At 40.3% G+C, this 23,474-nt stretch overlaps 1 protein-coding gene across 3 annotated transcripts; it reads right to left on the bottom strand.

Moving 5' to 3' along the window:
- Positions 1-197: 197 nt before the first annotated feature.
- Positions 198-23,457, bottom strand: POLDIP3 (DNA polymerase delta interacting protein 3). 3 transcript variants are annotated; one of them, XM_083365497.1, is made up of 9 exons: positions 23,171-23,457; positions 15,896-16,283; positions 12,543-12,620; positions 10,800-10,895; positions 7,850-8,032; positions 6,860-6,937; positions 5,128-5,257; positions 3,116-3,182; positions 198-2,818 (listed from the first exon to the last, which is right to left on the bottom strand). In XM_083365497.1, exons 1-9 carry the CDS (start codon positions 23,197-23,199, stop codon positions 2,644-2,646), a joined length of 1,224 nt encoding a protein of 407 aa, XP_083221623.1. In that variant the 5' UTR covers positions 23,200-23,457; the 3' UTR covers positions 198-2,643. The 3 variants fall into 3 exon arrangements, with proteins under 3 accessions (XP_083221623.1, XP_083221621.1, XP_083221622.1); XM_083365495.1 differs by lacking the exon at positions 23,171-23,457 and adding an exon at positions 17,054-17,192; XM_083365496.1 differs by lacking the exon at positions 23,171-23,457 and adding an exon at positions 17,054-17,192 and having other exon boundaries at positions 12,543-12,617.
- Positions 23,458-23,474: the final 17 nt, after the last annotated feature.

The raw sequence follows: 23,474 nt of genomic DNA, 5'->3' as shown, positions 1-23,474 counted from the left end.
ATGAAAAGCAATATCTAAGGGTGAAGTTGATTTGCAAATTTAAAGTAAAAATCCTCTGTTCCTCATGCATAGGAGAGTACTGAACATATCCACATCCTTAAGTAGACTTATGCTATCAGCTGTTGTTTAAATCAACAAAATCAAATATTACAAATTTCATGTTTTGCATCTTTAAAAAAAGTAGAATATTCTCTGTATAACAAGTACAGTATTTATTCAGAAACATATTACATCATGTTCTCTGGTTAACCTTCTCTGTAACCAACCCCACTGCTGTTAATGAAGGACAGATACAAGGAATTGCATTTCTGCACAAAAAATACCTATTTGTTCAAAAGTACATTTCCCCAGTGAGAGTAAAATTAATAATCCAGATTAGCAAATTCCATAGGGAACAATGATTCATATCCTGAAGTGATATAATTTGACTGCCACATCCTTGTGAAATTAGACCGACACTATAGAATGAAGAACAATTACTGAGCATCAGGCTTACAGTGGAATAAGCTATTATTAAAGGATTATAGCACACATGGAAATGTTTAAATCTTGCAATTGAAAGAACAAAAATTCAATGTCTAAGGAGTTATCCAGTGCTATTTCATTGTGTTATGGTGGTTTTTTTAAAAGATCTTTTTAAAAATCTTTTAGCAAAAATTTGTACATCAGGTAAAATTGCACATGGACATAAAATACATCTTTCTTAGTTTTAAATAACTTCTTTCATTGCCCACCCTCCTCTATTTTATGTTGAATAATTCATTTAAGGTGCCCTCACCACTTTTTCATGGGAATAGTGCTACAAGGTAGCAGCAGACTCTTATCCAGAGAAAGAGACTTAAGAGATACAATTTATACAAACATGTTAACTCCTTAAGAACAGAATGGTCAATGTTTGCTATTGATATTTCAAATAACAGAATTACAGTTGGAAGTGACCCTGGAGGTCTTCTACTCCAACCCCTACTCAAGCAGAAGAATAATCCTCAACTTACAACAGTTCATTTAGTGAATGTATGAAGTTACAATGGCATTGAAAAAGTGACTTATGGTAAGTTTTTCACATTTACAACTGTTCCGGCATCCCCATTGTCACGTGATCAAAATTTAGATGCTTGGCAACTGATTCATATTTATGATAGTAGGAGTGTCCCGATCGGAGTGTGATCCTGTTTTGCAGCCTTCTGATAAGCGAAGTCAATGGGGAAGCCAGATTCACTTAATAGCTATGTTAGTAACTTAACAGCTGCAGTGATTCACTTAACTGTGGCACAAAAGGTTGCAAAATGAGGCAAAACTCACTTAACAAATGTCTCACTTAGCAACAGAAATTTTGGGCTCTATTGTGGTCATAAGTCGAGGATTACCTGTCCCATTTCAGACAAATGGTTGTCCAATCTCTTCCATAAAACCTCCAATGTTGAAGCACCCACAACTTCTGGAGGCAAGTTGTTTCACTGATTGTTCTAACTGTCAGGAAATTTCTCCTTAATTCTAGGTCGATCCTCTCCTTGATTAGTTTCTATCCATTGCTTCTTGTCCTACCTTCAGGTGCTTTGGAGAATAGCTTGACCTTCTCTTCTTTTTGGCAACCCCTGAGATATTAGAACACTGTTATTACCGGTATGTCACCCTCTAGTCTTTGTTTTCATATTTAACAATCAACTGCTAAGTGACCAGCTGTTTTGCGGCCTGAGAGAAAATTGCATTGAATTAGCTTATGGACAACAGTTTTAGAGCCAACATCTCAGAAAAATGTAACAAAATAAAGGTCTGACTTGAATTCTATTCACATCAGGGCTACCAGAACTATTTGTGGTTCTAAAGCACTGCATAAAAACAGCTTACACTATCATTATCTATCTTGTACTGTTTAACTGGAAGATAATTTTCCTTTGCAGTATAGATCTTATCAAAAATTGAAAAAAATATAAATACTAGATAATGAAGCTAAGTACTTTACTGGCATTCAAACAAATCCAATAGAAAAAGCATTTCTGTGTAACATCCTGAAAATCACAACAATATTCCTCCATCAACATATTAACAACATGAATACATGGCAATGAAAGTAGTATAGAATATGTTATATACTTTTACATATTCTCACTCCTTCATAATCTCTTCTATTAGTTGCTGCATGAAAATTTCATTTGCTACTGACTTCCTTTTTACCAATTTTAGAGTAGCAGACAGCTATTATCAATGCCTGGGAGTACAGTATTATAGCAAGTCTCTTCCACAGACACAGATATATTGAAATGAAATGTTTATTAATTGTATAAAGCAAAAGGGTCACCATTTTTACTAAAAGAATGAAAGCCACAATAAATGCTTATCACACCTTTAACTAGGTGTACTTTTAACTGGCTGGATACTGCAGTGGGGAGCAGGTGAAAAAAAGGAAGTTACATGGTGATACAGATTTCAGTAGAGAAAGGGGAAATTATTCCATTAGAAATATTGGGACAAAAATTCCAACTATGAAAACAGAACGAACACATTTAGGGGAACACTACTGTACAGGAAAGGTAGCAACTGTAGAAAAACAAAGGTTTGAGTGCAGTCCAACACAACAATTGTGTTTCCATGTCTCCCAATTTTCCACACTCAGTTTACTAGTCCACTTCTGACTGCTACTTTTCAAAGTTTGATTTTGAACTCTGTAGGCTGCACAGTAGCAGAAGTCCCCGAGGATTTGAAGAGTGCCTTCAAGATGGTGTCAGGATCCACTTCAGCTGGGGGATTTGAAGACGTTCCTGTGCTTGTCCGACGTGGTTCAATTTCTTTCTTCACTGAAGGAGTGTCACTCAATCGACTAGGCAAAATTACAAGAAATAGCATTATATTTAGCCTCCTTACAGAATATAGACTCAAGCAACAGTATTTTTTTTATATACAAGAATAATGGAAAGAAAAAGGAAGAACAAATTAGGAGTGCCAGAATCTCCAACACCGAGTGATAATCAGGAATGAAATGATTGCTATCAATGCTGAACTCAAATAGCTTTTCATATTTTCAGGCTGATAACCTAAGAAAGGCAAAAATTATTTACATCTTACATTTATATTCTGACTTTAAAGATCTTTAACTTTACGAATGTAATACACTTACAGCAAAATAGGCTGGTCTGATGTGATGACATTTCCATTAATGAAAAGATTACATTTCATTGGTTGTCCTAGTGAGAAAAAAATAACATAACATCAAAAGATGCAATGCTTTAAAGTACTGCTACTGTGTTTCCCCGAAAATAAGCCCTATCTCAAAAATAAACCCTAGCTTGATTTTATGCGTGCGCCTAATGCAGGGGTCGGCAACCTGAAAAAGCAAAAGAGCCACTGGGAACCGGTTCCATCACACACACAAAAAAGTGGGAGCCGCAAAAAGTGCGTGCGTATGCATCCACGCACGCGCATGTGCAAAAACCAAAACATTTTGCGCATGCACAAAACGGGAGGCACCTGTGCGGCGACGGGTCTCCCTGGCGACGGGCACCTTCAGCTCGGGCACAGCCAGAGCCACCCCCGGGACATCCAAATCGCCGCCCGTTCGGAGAGATGCACGTGCAGCTCTCCAAACCTTCCCACTATCCAAACGGGCGGCGGCGCCACCTGTTTGCAGACCTGCCATCGCCCATTTGGGTGGCGGTAGGTCTGCAAGCTGCCGTAGCCCGTTTGCAGAGTTGCCCCCTTCAGAGTTGGCGCAAACAGGCCGCGGCAGCTTTCCAAATGGGCGGCAGTGCCGCCCGTTCGGAGGTGCGCACGCAGCTCTCCAAACCTTTGGAGAAGTGCGCGTGTACCACCACCCATTTGTAAACCTGCTGCCGCCGTTTTGGAAAGCTGCTGCGGCCAGTTTGCAGACCTGCCGCGCAAACGGGCCACGGCAGCTTTCCAAACGGGCGGCAGTACCGCCCGTTCCGAGAGGTGCGCGCGCAGCTCTCCAAACCTTTAGAGAAGTGCGTGCGCACCTCCGTCCGAACGGGCAGTAGTGCCACCCGTTTGCAGACCTGCTGCCGCCGGTTTGGAAAGCTGCCGCGGCCTGTTTGCAGAGCCACTGCCCGTTCGGAGAGGTCCGTGCGCACCACTGCCTGTTCAGAGAGGTGCGCGCGCACCACTGCCCGTTCGGAGAGGTGCGCGCGCACCACTGCCCGTTCGGAAAGGTGCACACACACCAGGCAACAGGATGGCTTAAAGAGCCGCATGCGGCTCCGGAGCCGCGGTTTGCCGACCTGTGGCCTATTGCAAGTCCTACCTCAAAAATAAGCCGCAGTTAAGAGCCTGAGCAACTGGCCACCCGCCCATTCCGTCTGGTTGTTTGCAGTACCACAAGGTGAGGCGAGATAGGTGGGGGATGGGGTGGAGCTGCCCCACGTGCCCCACACCCGCTTACCTCAGGGCCTCCACAGCCAGGCCTCCCATGCCCCGATACCTACCTTGCCTTGCAATGGTGGCACCAACAGCCTTGTCCAGCTGTAGCCCATGTGGCTATGACCAGCCCACTTCTACAGCCACTCGCCATGTTGCCCGCCAGCCTCTGTTTCACTGGCAGAGGCCTCTGCCAGGAAAATGGAAGCTGGCAAGCGACGCACGCGTCAATCCTGGGCTTCATTCTTAGCTGAAGAGGCCTTTCCTGAAGACCTCTGCTGGTGAAATGGAGGCCAGGGGTGATATGCGTGAGTGGCGGTGAGTGGCTACAGAAGTGGGCCAGTGGCAGCCATGTGGGCTCCTGCTAGATGGGGCTGTTAATTCTGCCGCGCATGGCAAAACAGTGAAAAAAATAAGAGATCCCTCAAAAATAAAACCTAATTTCCCCTTTTGGAGGAAAACAAATATAAGACCAGGTCTTATTTTTGGATATTAGTGATTATTATTTCTTTCACTTTTTCCTCACTATATATTTACTGTCAGAAGCATTGCTTCCATGATTTTTCTCCTCTTGATAAAAAGAAAAATCACTGTTAATTTGGAAAATGCCAACTACAAAAATCTGTATTCTAAAATCCTGGTAAAATAGATATCTTTTTTATTATTTGACTCTTTGTTTTCCTGAAAATGTTTAAAGTATTTTGCAAAGCAAGAAAAAAGAAAGAAAAGTTCAACCTTTCATATGAGGTTCATACTCACCATCCAAGCATCTGTTGTTATATTTCTTATATGCAGTGATGGCATCTTCCTTTTTTACAAAGACAACTTCAGCCATCCCAGGGTTCACCAGACGAGCTCGCTTTAGGGCACCACAGACACAGAATAATTCCTGAGGAAAAAGATGGTTGTTTTGGAATAAAGAATATAGTACTGCCATGGCTTTAAACAAGACAGGATTGTTAAAGCAATATCAGCAAGATACCAGATTTAGATACTACCTAATGCATGTAATTCATTTTAAGACAGTAAACAGAGATATTTGGTACTGAGATGGAGAAGACTGTATCTGCACCATCACACTGGGAAAAAATGGTTCAGAAATGCAACAAATAAAATAAAAATAAATAACACAACACTGCTTTGATGTCTTTATTCCACCTTTCTGTGTCCCTCATTAGCAAACCAAACATAGTCATGTAGTCAGGACATAAAAGATCCCTGCCTACTGTAATTGCTGAGAGTACACAATAATCAAAGACCTACTTTTTCTAAATATGGAGGGAGCAAATATTTGTCTAACATAATTTAGAGATCTCTTCCAGTTTTTGTATTTATGAAGTCTTATTATCAGCAAATAAGGGACGCGGTGGCTCAGTGGGTTAGGACACTGAGCTTGTCGATCAAAAGGTCGGCAGTTTGGCAGGTCGAATCCCAAGTGCCGCGTAACAGAGTGAGCGCCTGTTACTCGTCCCAGCTTCTGCCAACCTAGCAGTTCGAAAGCATGTAAAAATGCAAGTAGAAAAATAGGAACCACTACGGTGGGAAGGTAACAGCGTTCCGTGCGCCTTTGGCGTCTAGTCATGCCGGCCACATGACCACGGAGACGTCCTCGGACAAGCGCTGGCTCTTCGGCTTTGAAACGGAGATGAGCACCGGCCCCTAGAGTCGGAAACGACTAGCACGCATGTGCAGGGGAACCTTTACCTTTACCTATTATCAGTAAATTAAATTTGTGGTAACAAAACATCTAGTATTGAAGTTTCTGCATTATAGCAAAAAAGGTTTATGAGTGAGATACTACAGCTTTCCCTGCGTGTTATAAATGTTCTAGATTCCTTAGATTTTGAAACTACTGTATACCTATATACAGTGTCAAGCTTACAACTGAAGAATTCTAGGCTTTTGTACTTCAGTGTCACATACATAAGGCTTTTCTTGGAACTATTAAATTTGTTCTGGTGTTTAAATTATTAAGCAGGTTACTTGTTAGCTTTTGATAAAACGTTCCAATTTCTCAAAAACATGTTCCTTATTGCACTATTTAATGGAAACAGTCAGAAGAAAGGCTACAGGCACTCAACTTATGACTGTTCATTTAACAACATTTCAAATTTACGATGACCTTGGAAAAAGTGATTTATGCCCTATCCTTGCACTTATCACAGTTGCACTAGCCGTATGTGATCGCAGTTTGGGTGCTTGACAACCATCTTGCACTTAGGCCAAGTTGCAGCATCTTGCTGTCATATGACTGCGATTTGTGACCTTCCCTGCCAGTTTCTGACAATAAGCATAAACTGGGGAAGCTGGATTCGCTTAATGACCATGTGATTTGCTTAACAACCCTGGTTAAAATGGTCATAAAATCGGGTCCAATCATACAGTGATTTGTATTACGACTGGACCAATCTATAATGGAAATTCTGGACGCAATTATGATTATAAGTTGAAAATTATGTGTACTCTGACTTCAAAAACATACAATACTCACAACAATATCCTCTTCTGTAACACGGGGGTGTAAATTATTCACAGTCATTTTAGTACCCTCTAAAGGACTAAAGGCTGGCTACAATAAAAATAAGATAAACATCAGCAATAAATAGAAGAAATATCAATGATGTAATAATGCACATAAGCAAAGTGAAAATCTAAAATCTAGTTAAATTTCTACTATTTTCAGAACACTTGACTTACAACCATTTGTTTAGTGACTGAAGTTACAACGGCATTAAAATAAGTGATTTATGACTTTTTTCACATGTCCGTTGTAGCATCCCCATGGTCATGTGATCAAAATTCAGTTGCCTGGCAACTGGCATATATTTATGAACAGGTGCAATGCCCTGGAATCATGTGATGACCTTTTATAACCTTCTGACAAGCAAAGTCAATGGGGAAACCAAGTTCATTTAATAACCATGTTACTAACTTAAGAACTGCGATGAGTCAGTGATTCACTTAACAACTTTGGAAAAAAGGTCGTAAAATGGGGCAAAATTCAGTTAATAACTATTTTGCTTAACAACAGAAATTTCAGGATCAACTGTGGTCAAAAGTTGAGGACTACCTGTAATTCTCCCTAACTAATATCCAACCACCATATAAAGCATATTCAGACAGCAAAAATTTATATCGGATTCCACAAATAGCTCATGTTATATACAATTCTGCAATTTGGTTGGGGTGAGGGAGAGCACATTCATAATTGTGAACTACGCACACTCCACGTGGCATGAAGGAAACTTCCATCAAAAAATGGAGCAAGACAAAAACTAAATGCAATTTAATTTAAACACAATTCAGCAAAATTAATATAGTTCTCTGGAATTATTTGGGAACAGTACCCTGGAGGTGCTTTGGTGACTGTGGCCTCATGTTTGCATCTCTATATTTGGGGAAAGGACAGAATATCTGTTCATCTCATTTTAGAGTAAAATTAATTTTAAAAGAATTAATCCCCTCTCCCACTCCAGCTCACCTCGACCACTGTAGGCTCTTTAGCGGATTCTTCCTTGGTCACTAAGGTTCTAGACATGTTTGTGAGGGCCTTTGTTCGGATGGGGGAAGGGGGGACCGGGGGGGCTGTATATGCATCATTCTGGACAACTTTTGTAAGAGGGACTGTCTTTGAGAGAGAAAACTTGTTGCCGCTGTGTCCAGCCTGCACAAACAAAACATATAAAATATTGGAAATGCCAGAAGCAATTCTTCCCCCCCCCCCAAATACCAAAAGACAAATAGTACTACATAGCAAGATCTCCCAGCTGCAGGAACAAACTCATGTGGGCTAGACAAGACATATAGCTGTTGAGCTAAACTATCCCACTAAAATATTTCCTTTAGTTTTCATCTAACAAGGACCTGCTGGCTGGAGTTTTAGACTGTACTGAAAACTGAAGCATTTCATGTTTTTTAAAAATAATGATTTAATTTTATCACACTATTATACTTTAGTTTTTCTAAAAATATCACACACTAGAACAGGGGTGTCAAACTCAATTTCATTGAGGGCCGCGTCAGCATTGCGGTTGCCCTCAGGGGGCCGGGTGGGTGTGGCCTGGGTGGGTGTGGCCTACTGGGTGGGCGTGGCTAGAGTACGTATGGCCTACTGGGTGGGCATGGCCAGCTCTACATCATTCACATCAAGGGTGCCTATGGGGGCCTGGGCAGGAGTGGGGCAGATCTTAGGGTCTCTGGCGGAAGGAGGGTCTCTGGGCCAGGGCAGAGGGGGCCGTTCCTTCACTGTTTCTAGAATGGCTTCGCGGGCCACATGAAACCACTTCACGTGCCGGATCTGGCCCCCGGGCCTTGTGTTTGACATGTCTGCACTAGAGTAAGCTTAATGAAATACACTGCCTCTATCAGTAAATGTTTCATCAAATTTAGAATATATTTTTTAAAATCACATAGTTCCAGATACTATTAATGAAAACAAAATATTTATATTATGGCAATAGTGAATATATTATAGGAGGCATTTTAAATAATTCCTGCAATATAATAATAGGATAGAGCAGGGGCAGGCAACCTTGGCTCTTTTATGACTTGTGGACTTCAACTCCCAGAATTCCTGAGCCAGCTATGCTGAGGGGAAAGAGAGGTTTCCAAGTCCATGCTGGCTCAGGAATTCTGGGAGTTGAAGTCCATGAGTCATAAAAGAGCCAAGGTTGCCTACCCCTGGGATAGCGGATAACAAAAAGGTACAAAATGTCTGAGCGAAGTATAGCAATTAAAAGTGAACTTTTTCAAATATTTTTCATTTTTCAGATATATTTGAAACAAGACAATAAAGCAACAATCCTAATGAAAGATAAGCAAAATGTTAAAATAAATTCCTTTTTATACTAAAAGTTAGACAGACATTGCAAAGAACATTAATTAGTATAAGCCCTATTTATTTATAAATCTGTGGGCAAAAAATAACTTAGGGCAGGGGTGTCAAACTCAATTTCATTGAGGGCCGCATCAGCATTGTGGTTGCCCTCAGGGGGCTGGGTGAGTATGGCCAGGGTGGGCGTGGCCAGCTCTACATCGTTCGCATCAAGGGTGCCTATGGGGGCCTGGGCAGGAGTAGGACAGATCTGAGGATCTCTGGCAGAAGGAGGGTCTCTGGGAAAGGGGCCAAGGCAATGGGGGCCATTCCCTCACTGTTTCCAGGATGGCTTCGCGGGCCACATGAAACCATTTCGCGGGCCACATCTGGCCCCCGGGCCTTGTGTTTGACATGTCTGTTCTAAAACTAGAGCAGGAATCTTTCTGGATTACTGCACACAATTTTGTTACACAGCTTTAGAGCTAAAACGATAAAAACAAAAATGGATGATGATACTGGTAGGATGAGATAATCTACCCCCTGGTATCATATTTTGATCTTTGAATTTGATTCTTTCCCCTGATGTCCTGTAATTATTCTTGCCATTTGATTGTTCTTTTAATTTTATTATTTTAATCTTAATATGTAAGCCATCTAGAGTTACATCAGCGATTGAGGTGGCATACAAGTAGGTAGGTAGATAGATAGATAGAATAGTAAGCAAACAAAATGACAAGCACAGATCGCTAATTTTGATTGAAACTCACAATCAGCAATAATTCCTTTAAGGCAACCAATACTGCTGTATGTTTTTTAAACTATAGCTTCTTTTACCCTGAACAGAATTAAATGACAGTTGACTAGTTAGATTGAACATGAGACTTCCTTTCATGCTTTTGTTTAACTTATTTTGAAGGATCTTTGGCCATATGTATTTCATAAAATATGGCTTTTAAGGTAAATAATAAAAGCATTTGTACTCTAGTTCAGCAAAGAACGATGACTTCCTTTCTGCTCTTTTAACTGATAAGAGATAAAAATGGAGCAACATTTTTAGAGATTACTCTGTAATTGATCTGCAATATACCTTCCATTGTCTTATCAAAATATATTGACTGGGCTCATGCATGATATTAACTTATATCGTTTGTTAGTGGTTTTGTACAATGCATGAGCCTCAACATGATCAATCATTTATAATATGCACTTTTCATCACAATAATATGGACTTTCAAGACAACATCAGAAATTATATCCCAGAACTGTGGTGATTTGATAGTAAAACAAGACAAAATTACCTTTTGCCTCTTTAATTACCTTTCACCAGAATGATGAAGGATAGAGTTAGTTTGCAGTACAATGGAATCTGGACAGATTTCAATTACTAGCTAGTTCAAAAGATGGAAAGACAAATGAATGGTACATTAATTCTATGAGGCTCTACACCTGCCACAGATACAGTAATTGTCACCTTGTCCTAGAATAGCTGCAAAAAACTGTACAAATCTGAAAGCTGGAACCAGGATGTCCATCCAATATGAATAGAAAGAAAGCATGTTTATCTGTATATGCCCACTAAAAGCAGAAAAGAAAGATTACAAAACCAGATCCTTACTGCATTGTTCAGGAAGCTATTTGTTGCTGTGATTTTCATCTGTTTGTTGGGAAAGGGAGGTACAGTTTCATCATCATCCTCTGTATCGTATAGGCACTAAAACAGGAGATAAGTTGGCATAATTTTTAATGGAAATAATTAATTGTATATTTCTCACTGTAGCTGCAAAATCGTTATTTTAAAGAGGTGGGGTTGGTGTTGAAGTAACAGCTAACCTTGAACAAATAAGCTGTTATGGATTTCAATTCTGCTTCAGCTATCAAGAATATGTATGTAGTGATCTTTTTAAACTTATACTGTATATGCTATGGCACAAATTAACTAATTCTTCTTAGCACAATACTTCTTAGAGGTAAAACAGACACGGAGATATCACAATTCTGAAGAAATCTGTGCAGCATTTGAGGGCCTTTTTAATACAGAAATATAAACTTTTCCAAGCATGTATTGCTTACTTATTGAAATGCTTCAAAATTGTTCAATTAGGTAATATCAAACACTGTTCAGAAACCCAGGAAAGCTTGACAATACAGTGAAATGGAAGATGCTCATTTAGGCTATAATTCACATTTTAAGTGACAAACTGATTATTATATTAATTGGACTTTTACATTTATGATGTGTGGTTTCTGAAATGATAGGTAATGGAAGAGGAGTGTTTATGAACAGGACTGGAACCACAATATAGGCGGCGGGGGGGCGGTAGAATCAAACCTTTACTTTTCTACTGATTGCAAGAAACATTTCATAATTCATATATTGCTCTTTGCAGCCAATTTGAGTTTTCCATTCAATGAAAATAATGTTGAAGGCTGAGCTGCTTCTTACAGTTTTTCACTAACTATGGATGCTATACAATGTTCTGCTCTACTAAGTATTTTAAATTCTCAAAAACATAGGCTTACATTCTCAAAAACAAGTACATTAAGTGCAAAGATATTTATTTACTTGGGGTCAAGTCTTTTCAATATTTAACTAAGCATTATTTTGTGAAAAGAAGTTAAATCAAAGACAATCAAAGTAGCTATGTCAATATTTCCATAAGTACATCACAATAGATGGGCAGACAGAGTGAAGAATGGCAACATTTAAGAATTTGATGGTACTTACAGCCAACCCCTATCCCAGGGAAGTCTGGGCAAGAAAAAATTCATAGTATGGAAGTTACCATACAGAAAGCTTGTCCTTTCACCCATATCCCATCTGGTTGAGCTCCGGATGGCTCCCGACCTTCGCTCGTTTCGCCGCAACCTGAAGACTTGGCTATTTGAACTTGCCGGCCTGGACTGAGGGACTGGGATTTTAGATCTTAATTTTAAAAATTTTAAATTTTAGAATGTGTTTATTGTTTAGGGCTATTTGATTTAATTTCATTTTAATTTTTATACATTATGTGTTGTTTATAGTGTTTTAATTGCCCTGTACACCGCCCCGAGTCCCTTCGGAGAGGGGCGGTATATAAATCTAAATAAATAAATAAATAAATCTCATGAAGAGGGGGAACCTTTGCCAGCCCTCTTGATGAGTGGATTGTAACAGCAGACTTGACTTTGCCAAGCCATTTCCTGATGTATCCTAATAGCTTCATAACACTGCAAAACTAAAGATACCACACAGCCCAGGAGCACAGATCTATAATGAATAATCCCAAAGCAGATGCTTCCAATAATTTGTCAACATTGTACACACAGTAGCAAAATGTATATAAGTAGGTTGAACTGATAGTTACATAAAGACACACACCTGTTTGGGGGTGTGATTATTCACAATGTTGACCTTCATCCCTGCAGAATGAGCATGCGATGAAATTGTAGCCTTCTGCTGTTTATTGGGGTAGAAGAAGAAAAAGATAAAATCAGCATTAATTCATTCAAGGAAGATTACAAAAATATGAATGGTTATTCTTTAGTGCTTCTACCATAATAACAAAGAAACCAAATACTTCTTTACCCATTTTTGAAGCCTTAAACTGCATTATTCTACAATCTCTTCCACTAACTGTAATAAAAGGCTTTTTAATGTGATATAGAAATTAAGCAAATAATGTTGCATAATTGCAGGAACTGCTTTGTCCCATAATTGTGTTCTGCTTCCAAACTATTTGTAAAGGTTATCAGAGAAGGCACAATGCTTTATAGAATCATTACCCAAAGCTTTCTGACTTTTATTTAGATATTTGGAATAAGCCTGATTTTATTTGTGAGATAACAAAACTCTGGAAAAATTGCTGTACTTTTTACTGTAAGGCAATTCTACAGTCAGAACTCCATATAGTTACAATGATCAATCAGCCTCTGGAGCAGGCTGATGCTTCTGCCCTAGAATGGAACTTAAAAAGCAAAGGGAATTCTTGGAATTTGTTTGACTCCACATTTTTAAGTTGACAATTTATAGATTACAACTGAACAAAGAAGGAAGAACTGGATGATATTTTAACACGCTGTAGAGTGCCCTAAGCTTGAGTACCTGGCACAGAGACAAAGAAGATTGGGAAGCTTCTAACATGAAACTGGAGAAGAAAGACAAAAGCGCTAAGCTAATCCCTTCTTCTCCTGATGGCAAATAAGACAGAATATTTCCTTTGGGATGTTAAGATATCTTTCCAAGAATTTCAATATGTATGTATATGCATATGCTATCAGTTCGGTGTGCACAATATACCACTTTCTGTGGGAAAACTGAAAATTACTGAATAATATTTTGTGAGACAAATGGCAGGCTGATACATTTATATCAATCTGCCATCTTCACGAGTAATGCAATTCTAATATTTAGAGAGTACCTTTTCTCTTCAGGAGATCTGCCCTTCTCTCTTTTATGGTGTGCTTAATGAAGTAAACAGAACCATCAAATGGCATCTTGTACCAAACTCACAAAAAAACCCTGCCTTAGTGAGTGATAGCACCTAGCCCAGGGGTAGGCAACCTCGGCTCTTTTATGACTTGTGGACTTCAACTCCCAGAATTCCCGAGCCAGCCAAGACCTGGCTCTTTGAGCTTTCCGGCCCAGGCTGAGAGTTTTAATTGGGGTTTTTATATTTCTACTTCAGGGACTGAATTTAATCATTTTAATTGTTTTTTTAATTTTTGTATTGATGTTTTAAACACCTTGTAAACCGCCCTGAGTCCTACGGGAAAAGGGCGGTATATAAATCTAATAAAATCTAAATCGCTAACATCCCAGAAGACAAACTCAGGATCCAAAAAGACAAACTTGGAACAATGGGCCCTATCCAACAAAATGAATTTTATGTGGACAAAAGCAAAGTTTTACATTTAGGCAGGAAAAATCAAAGGTAGAAGTACAGATTAGGTGAGACCTGGCTCAAAAACAGCAACTGTGAAAGGGACCTTGGGGTCCTAGTGGATGATCATTTGACTATGAGCCAGCAATGTGCAGCAGCAGCCAAAAAAGCTAATATACAATCCTGGGTTGTATAAACAGAGGCATAGAATCAAGATCACACAAAGTATCAGTACTGCTTTACAAAACCCTAGTAAGACCACACCTGGAATACTGCACCCAATTTTGGCCACCATACTACAAAAAAGATATCGACACTTTGGAAAAAGTTCAGAGAAGAGCAACTAAAATGATCAAAGGCCTGGAGACTAAAATATATGAAGAATGGCTGCAGGACTTGGGTTTGGCTAGTCTAGAGAAAAGAAGAAACAGGGGTGACATGATAGCAGTATTCCAGTATTTGAAGGGCTGCTACAAAGAAGAGGCCATCAAATTATTCTCCAAAGCAGGACGAAAAACAGTGGTTGTAAACTGATCAGAGAAACAACCTGGAATTAAGGAGAAAGTTCCTAACAGTGAGGACAATTAACCAGTGGAACAGCTTGCCTTCAGAAATCGTGAGTGCTCCATCACTAGAGGTTTTTAAGAAGAGACTAAACAGTCACTTGTCAGAAATGGTGTAGGTTCTCCTGCTTGACAGGGGGCTGGACTAGAAGACCTCTAAGGTTCTGTTCTGTTCTATTCTTATTTTATTCTATTCACTGCTGAGGCTTCTGTGACCTTATCCTATTCTTTTTTGATAAAATCTGAACTTGTTTCCCTCTGGCTTCAGGCCAGCGTATAATATAGAGACAGTGTTGGACACACTTGCCGATAACTTCTGGTAGAATCAAGATGGGAGTGGTGCATCCATCCTAGTGCTCCTTAATCTCTCAGCGGCTTTTGAATTTGTTGACCATAGTATCCTTCTGGATTGTGAGGATCAGAAGCGGGAGACACTGGGCTCCAGTTGTTCACTCTCTTTTCAGGCTGGTTCTAGTTGGTATTGATGGGGGAGGGAGAGAATGCCTTAGGGTTCATGCCCTTTCTCCTGTTCAACAGTACTTGAAACCACCGAGAGGTCATCTGCTGCCAGTAAAGAGTACAGTCCTTCATTTGAACCTCAAGTAGTACAGGTGAAGCTGTCAATGCAGCTGCAGAAGTAGTAATGGGTGCATTTTGACATGCCCAAGTGTCACCATTGCAAACAAGCTGCATTGGCTGTCAGTTATCTTGAGAACGCAATTCAAGGTTCTGGTTATTATCAGTAAATCCCTGTATGGCCCAAGTCCTGGATACCTGGATAGCCACTTATCTCCAATAATTTCTGCCTGTCAAGTGTGTTCCAGTAGAGTGGGTGCACTCCCATTTAATTATGCCATGTTGTGGGATCTAGGAAGTATGCCTGTCGTGGCCTCCACATTCCAGAACAAAATCCACCCAGAGATAAAGGAACCCTCTCTCCTAGGGTTTAACAAAGGATTGAAAACCTGGCGTGGATTCTGGGGTTGATGTTTATCATTGTTTAACAGCCCTATTTTGTTTTGTGGGTTTGCTAGAAGTGTTTCAGTCTGAGCTGCCTATTAATTTTGTTTCTCATTGTTTTGTTTTGTACACCAGCCAAGTCCAATGGAATTGGGTGGCCAATAAATTTAAATGAATGAAATAATAGAATCTTGTTATAAGGAATTCTGGAAGATTCAACTGTCAAGAGTTTGACATAAATCACATTGTTACTTTCGTCAATATTTTTCTTTGAAAAACAAAGTCATTTCTCCTGAAATCAGAAAAACAAAGTGAATTAGCAATCTTACTTGTATTGTTTTTGTGATCTTTACAGCAGGAGATACTGTTTCCACAATGGTGTTCATGGGGACTGCAACTGGAGCACTTCTTTTCAAACTAATTTTCTCTCTAGCATCAATAACTTTGGTCACCTTTTCTATACTCTGTTGTTTCCGGGAGTTTAGCATCTCCCGGGCATCTTGAACTTTCCCTTTGATTTTGAACCTTGCGTCTTTCTGAAGCAGTTTCTCCCTGGCATCTTTCACACCAATTTTGTGCCTAGCATCAGTAATACCAATCTTTTGACGTGCATCAAAGGTCTGCTGAAACCCGACACTGGTTGATGATCTGCTTAAAAAGGTTTGCTGGTTTCCAATTCGAGATCTAATGCCTCCAAAGACTGGCCTCATGTTCAGTCTGAAAGAGAAATGCCACATATTAACTAGAGCTTTACATTTTTGTAAAAAAATCTATCAAATACTTCCAATTCACCATAGAAGGCTGAATAGATAACAGATTTATAGTTCTTAATGAAAAGGTAGCATGCTCATTTTGCCCTCAATTCCAAGAAGTCTCTGAAACCGGTTTATGGAGTAAATGATATAGGCTATGTGCAGTGTAGCTTTTCCAGAGATGCACTTTTGGGATAATATGTCAGTAAAATGTTCCTAGATACTTCTACTTCTACACACTTTTTTGCATTAAATAGAATCAAGAGCCCCAGTCCAAAAAGGGGGGAAAAAACAGACGAAAAACCAGAGAAGCTACAGTACTTAAAAGATGGGGCTAATGGAAACCATTTCTTGAAATGGAGCAACTTCTGGATACCCTGAGGCTGGTGGAGACCCTTGAAAAGCATCCTACTCAGCCCTCACCTACAGCATGCTGCTTTTGCTACCTACGTCCCGTGCCCCTCTCGCCCGGAGACCCGCTGGCGCTGCCTTCCTATCACCCGACACCCCCGCACTGCTCACGGTGGGTCAAAAGAACCGAACTCTCTAGCAGGCAACGACTGACAAAACGATAAACCAATCAGAAGACAGGATGTCGCTCTGGGCGGGCCTTCCCTCCCGGACACAGTACGGATCTTTTCTGCGTGCTACGATGGGGAGTGGGAAGCAGACCGTCATCAACGCTGGGTTTCGTCCTCGTAGTTTCTCTGCAGACTGATGGTTCTTTCAACTCACCTCCCTTTTGTACCGACACTGACGCCGCGCTTCTTGATCAATTCATCCAAAGATAAATCCGCCATATTTTCTCTAGGCCGGGAGAAAAGTCGCAGCGACCGACTCCCGGACATGAGAAGTAACTACTTCCGGCCTCACACTTACACCCGTTTGTTTCAGCTTCTCGCGGCTTTAGACAAATCACGCGTAATAAGGAATTGGAGATTTCGCGGAGGCTAGCTTCCCATAACCCAAAGCGACAACCATTTTAATTTGCATGTATAAAATGAGATATTAGATACGTATTTCTTCCAGATTCTATAACATTTTGCTTATATTAGCAAGTTAGCGGGTAAGTAGTAAAGATTTAAAATGTTATATTCTTTTTTTTCCTATTGCCTTATACAGTTCACCCTCCCTTTAAACGACTCTGTTGTCAATCACCTTTCCTGCTCTAGTTGAGAACAGTATGCCTTAAACTTATGAGTAAGGAAAATAACGATCCGGGGTGACGCCCGGGTCCTCACTACCAATGTGAGAGGAATTTTTGAGCGGGTACAGGTCGTCCCTAAGGTGACCCGCCTACTTAGCGGGATGCCTGGGTGTACTGATCTGCCCGACAACCTATTGTTAAAATATCAAAGTAAGTGTTTGTTATTTGAAGTTTTTCTCCTATCAGATTCGTACTTTTACAGATATATTTCTTGTTAGTCGCTAAGTCGTGTGGGCCCCATACGGACAACTTTGCTACAGGTTTTCATGTTCTCTACTAACTAATACCAACAAAGAAGAAAAATCACAGCTTTCAAAAGAAACCAGCGCGGCTGCATAAAAAACTCTGGTAAATTGAAAGATTAGAAAGGACAAGTATAAAAAGTGGAAAGGGGCATGTAACTAAGGCAGACAAGTAACGGAGAAAGCAGAACAAAAAAAAACAACAGTCTAACCCAGGGGTAGGCAACCTTGGCTCTTTTATGACTGGTGGACTTCAACTCCCAGAATTCCTGAGCCAGCTATGCTGAGGGGAAAGGGAGAGGTTTCCAAGCTGGGCCATGCTGCCTCAGGAATTCTGGGAGTTGAAGTCCACCTATCAAAAACAGTGCCAGAACAGAATAGAAACACAAGTTAAGATAGGCAAGAAAATGGTAAGTGAGCACTTGTCCAGCCTAGATGAGTTCAAATCACCAGGACCAGATGGATTACACCACAAGGTTCTCAAGGAACTGGCAGATGTGATCTCAGAACCACTGAACTATATTTTTCAAATATCCTGGAGCACTGGGGAAATACCAGAGGATTGGAATAGAGCTGTTGTAGTTCCCGTCTTCAAAAAAGGGGAAAAAAAGGATCCAGGAAATTACGAACCTATAAGCCTGACCTCAATACCTGGGAAGATTCTGGAAAAGATAAACAACGAATCAGCGAACACCCAGAGGCAAACAAAATCATTACCAAAAGCCAACATGGGTTTGTCAAAAACAATCATGTCAGACAAATCTTATTGCTTTCTTTGACCAAGTGGCAAAATTAGTGGACCAGAGGAATGCTGTGGATATAATTTACTTGGACTTCAGTAAGGCATTTGATAAAGTAGACCATAACCTACTACTTGATAAGATAGAAAAATGTGGGTTAGACAGCATCACCACCAGTTGGATTCGTAGCTGGCTGACTGGCCGTAATCAGGGTGTGGTTCCTCAATGGAACTGCATCTACATGGAGGGAAGGGTGCCCCAGGGCTGTTCTAGGCCCAGTGCTCTTCAACATCTTAATCAACGATTTGGATGAGGGGATAGATGGGGAACTCATCAAATTTGCAGACGACACCAAGCTGGCAGGAATAGCCAACACTCCAGAAGTCAGGCTTAAGATACAGGAGGATCTGGACAGACCTGAACACCGGGTGCTATCTAACAAAATGAAATTCAATGATGAGAAAAGTAAGGTTGTACACTTAGGCAAGAAAAAAACAAATGCACAGGTTTAGTATAGGTGGTAACTTGCTCAATAGTAGCAATTGTGAGAGGGATCTTGGAGTCCAGCAGTGTGCTGCAGCTGCCAAAAAAGCCAACACAGTGCTAGGCTGCATTAACAGAGGAACAGAATCAAGATCACGTGAAGTATTAATACTTTACAATGCCTTGGTAAGGCCACACTTGGAATACTGCATCTAGTTTTGGTCACCATGATGTAAAAAAGATGTTGAGACTCTACAGAGAAGAGCAACAAAGATGATTAGGGGACTGGAGGCTAAAACATATAAGGAACGGTTGCTGGAATTGGGTATGTCTAGTTTAATGAAGAGAAGGGCGAGGGGTGACATAGCAGTGTTCCAATATCTCAGGGGCTGCCACAAAGAAGAGGGAGTCAAGCTATTCTCCAAAGCACCTGAAGGCAGGACAAGAAGCAACGATGGAAAGTGATCAAGCAACTTGGAACTAAGGAAACTTCCTGATTGTTAGAACAAATAACCAGTGGAACAACCTGCCTCCAGAAGCTGTGAATGCTCCAACACTGGAAGTTTTTAAGAGACTGGACAGCTGTTTCTCTGAAATGGTATAGGGTTTCCTGCCTGAGCAGGGTTGGACTATATGACCTCCAAGGTCTCTTCCAACTTTAACTTCTGGAGTCCATTTAAGCTCATGCCTACTGCTTCAATGACTCCATCCAGCCACCTCATTCTCTGTCGTCCCCTTCTTCTCTTGCCCTCAACCTTTCCCAGCATTAGGCTCTTCTCCACTGAGTCCGTCCTTCTCATTAGGTGGCCAAAGTTTCAACTTCAGGATTTGGCCTTCTAAAGAGCAGTCAGGGTTGATCGCCTTGCAGTCCAGGGGATCGCAGGAGTCGACCATCGTTCTATTTATATGTATACCTAAACTGCCTTAATATGGAAATGGTTCTCATTGCGTTAAGGATGTAGTTTTGATTCCCTAATTTATTTGAGTTATAGGGATACAGGCCAACCAATCTTCTCCCTTCACTTCATCCCAACTTAAATCCTATATCAGCCCACCCATTTTCTGCATCTGATAAAAGGAGTCTGGTAGCTGAATAAAGTGTGTGGCTTTTAATAATAGTTTAGTTGGAAAAGATGCTACCCATGCTCCTTCCCATTTCTTGCCACCATAGACCAGCATGGCTCTACTCTTACGGGATTCCCTAGTACAGGGGTCGGCGACCTTAAACACTCAGAGCCACTTGGACTAGTTTCCCAGAGAAAACACTTGGAGCCACAAAACTTGTGTGTGTGTGTGTGGGGAGCTTGATTGAAGAGTTTAAAAAACAGAGGTTGCTGTGCATGAGTTCTCTCTCTGCCCCTCCTCTTCCTCCCTCTTTCCAATCTTCTGCTCACCTGGCAAGCTGGCTTCATGCTGTTCTCTGACAAGCTGACACACATTCTTATTGGGCTGGCTCTCCTGCCCTTGGTCTGCCAGTCCTCTTCCCCCACTCAGTGAGAGAGGGGGGGGAGGGAGGCAGCAAAGGCAGGAGCCCCGCCCAATAAGCTTGTCATCTTATCAAAGAACAGCATGAGGCCACTCTTTCTTTCTCTCTCTCTCTCTCTCTCACACACACACACACAGAGAGATAGAAACGCAAATGCCTGTCTTTGCAAATGGCTGAGGATTAGGAGCCACAGAAGGCTGAAACAGACACATGCGGCTGCAGAGCGGCGGGTTACCGACCTGTGCCCTAGTGCTTCAAGGACCAACCAATCCCTACTGAGAAACACTCAGGTCTGCTGGTATTGGGCATGGTGAGTGGTAGGAACAGGAACATGAAAAACATTTACCATTCTCTAATTATTGTATACCATCAGTAATAAATATATGAGCCCAGTTGAAGTTATTCATCTTTTTTGGAATAAGAACTTTCTCTCCAATATAGATTGTGTATATACTTGAAATAATAGGAAATATTTGTAGCTTGGGTTTTAGATTTTGGTTGTGGTTCTCCAAGCTTATTTTAATATAATTTCTGAATGTTTCATTACCAAACTAGGCAACATCAGCAGCAGGATTTTTTTTTCCTATTCTCTTTAGCTCATAAATGTCTTGTGTGGTCAGTTGTTTGGAGCTATATTTGAATTCCAAGTACCTAATTGGTTCTCTTGTTAATTGGCATTCTGTGTATATACATATACTTAACTGTGTAATCTTACTCAACAAGCTATGACTCCTAATATTTTACTGCTTAACATATGCCATATTTTAGCAAAATTCAGCTCACATCAATTCTCTACTATAGATTGCTCATTCTATTTAACAAGGCTCCATGGGATTGAATAGTTAATAAATCATAATTAATTTGAAAGGGAGGAAAAAGGGTAAAACCAGGTAAAACAGGTCTCAAGTACTGCTCATGGCAAAATATTGCTTGGTTCCCTCTACATATAAGCAAATAACCAGGAAGAGTATTTATACTTTGCATTTTCTTGCTGGCATTGGTACCTAAAACAGCATGGAGAAAAGCTTTTAAGTCACCAAGCCTTAAGTGTTAGAATTATGTCACTTTTGCTACTATAACTGTAGCTGCTATAACCCCGCCCCCTTCCTGGCAAGGCTTTTATTTTCTTTGCTCATAAGAAGTAAAACAATTAGTTTTTTCCACATTTTAGGATAACCTTACTACATATGCTACAACTCATGCTTCACCTTTTATGTGTGTTAAAGCAAACCAGCTGTTCAACTGAACAAAGCACAACCACTGACAAATAGAAAGGGGAGGTGAGAAATTTGGAAAATGAAAGGACATTGATCAAAAGATTAACATGCTCTTTGAAATTTAACTTTTTAAAAAATGAATTCAGTGAAACTATGATTTAAAGATTCAAATAAAGATAAATATTTAGATCATTTTCTGCAATTGGAAAAAAGCAATTGGTAGTTTTTGTCCAATATATAAAATCAGAATCATATAATTCCCCAGAATTACAAAGGCAAGGATGTTGAAAACATACCGTATATGGAATATTGACTGACATGAAAAAAATGCAATGAAAAGTCGTCTACGGAAAGTTAAAAAAATCTCATCCTGACACCTGGTGACGGATATAAGGTGAGATTAAAGAGCATCAACATTACTATTATTTAGAATCCATTCTAAAGCATTTTATCAGATTTTGAGTAAAAACAATACTATTGGATTGTTATTTTAAGTCTTTCTGTATTTATGCAGTCCTTTCAAGCTTTCCAAACTTCAGCCATTCTATAAAAAAGCTACAAGGTACATAATTTCAAAATCGACTTAAGTCAGGAATTGTTTGACTATATGAAAAATACTTTTGACATGCAGCTAATTCAAGCAGTGATTATTGAAACACTCCAAAATAGGTTATTTTACATTTCCCTTTCTAAAGTAACATGAAGCATATCCTGAAGGCAAATTATTGTGAAAATGAATAGATTTTTCTCATCTTTTTAATAGTAGAGCCCATGATCATTCAAGGAAACTGAATGATAGAATATTTAGAATCAGGTATTCTATGAATGTTCTTTTTTTAAACTTTCAAAGATTATAAGAATGTGCAATACAAGGTTATCAAAAGCTATTCTGGAATATTCTCAGTATATTTCCAGAAGAGCTTTTTAAACCTGACATATGAAATTATGTATATTTAATATGCAAATAATGTGTTCCTGATATACAGAAAACTAATTCATTAGTATGTATCTTGTATGTAGTCAAATTTAGCTTACATCTTAAACACAAATTATCCAAACAAAATACTTATATCATTTGCCTACCTACTAAATTCAAGAAAACAAAGATTTAAACAAAAAGGAGCACTCAATTATTAATTGAACCAAGTAGTCCCAGTTTAAGGAATTTGTTTTAGAGTTGTCAAATACTTGACACAAATTTCTTAAGTTTTGGAATAAATAAAACTAAAAAAGTGTCATAAGTAAAGAAGCAAGCTGAACTACCATCGCTAAGATCAAATCTATTGTTTCCCAGAAAATAAGTCCTAGCTTGATTTTTACATGTTCACCTAAGCCCTACCCCCCCCCAAAGCCCTAATTAAGGCCCTGCCCACTCCATCCCACCATCTGGTTGCACAAGGTGGGGTGAGGCACTCAAGTAAAAAGCTAGGGCGGGGGTGGGGGATGGAGCTGCCCCACACACCCTGCACCTGCTTACCTCAGAACTACCACAGCCAGGCCTCCCATGCCTTGACACCTGCTTTGCCTTGCGGGAGCAGCACCAACAGTCCACGTGGCTACCGCTGGCCCACTTCTTCTGCAGCTGCTCACCCCCACTCATGTGCGTCGTGCCCCAGCCTCCGTTTCATCAGCAGAGGCCTTCAGGAAAGGCCTCTGCAGCCCAGAATGGAGCTCGAGGATGATGCACGCGTTGCACCCTGGCTTCCATTTCGCCGGCAGAGGCCTTCAGGAAAAGTGGCCACAGAAGTAGGCCGGAGGTGGCCATCCAGGCTCCTTCTGGA

The sequence above is a fragment of the Vipera ursinii genome (genome assembly GCF_947247035.1).
Source record: "Vipera ursinii genome assembly, chromosome: 6".
In the NCBI taxonomy this organism is placed as follows: domain Eukaryota; kingdom Metazoa; phylum Chordata; class Lepidosauria; order Squamata; family Viperidae; genus Vipera; species Vipera ursinii.
The sequence above is the reverse complement of the archived record's forward strand: the minus strand, read 5'-3'. Positions and strand labels throughout refer to the sequence as shown.

Excerpts from the sequence above, each read along its gene's own strand:
- POLDIP3 (XM_083365495.1), bottom strand. The coding sequence starts at position 17,166 with ATGTCCGGGAGTCGGTCGCTGCGACTTTTCTCCCGGCCTAGAGAAAAT. Across the intron at positions 16,284-17,053 it reads AGTGTCGGTACAAAAGGGAG|ACTGAACATGAGGCCAGTCT; the intron begins GTGAGTTGAAAG and ends TTTCTCTTTCAG. Across the intron at positions 6,938-7,849 it reads AAGAGCCTACAGTGGTCGAG|CCAGCCTTTAGTCCTTTAGA; the intron begins GTGAGCTGGAGT and ends TTTTTATTGTAG.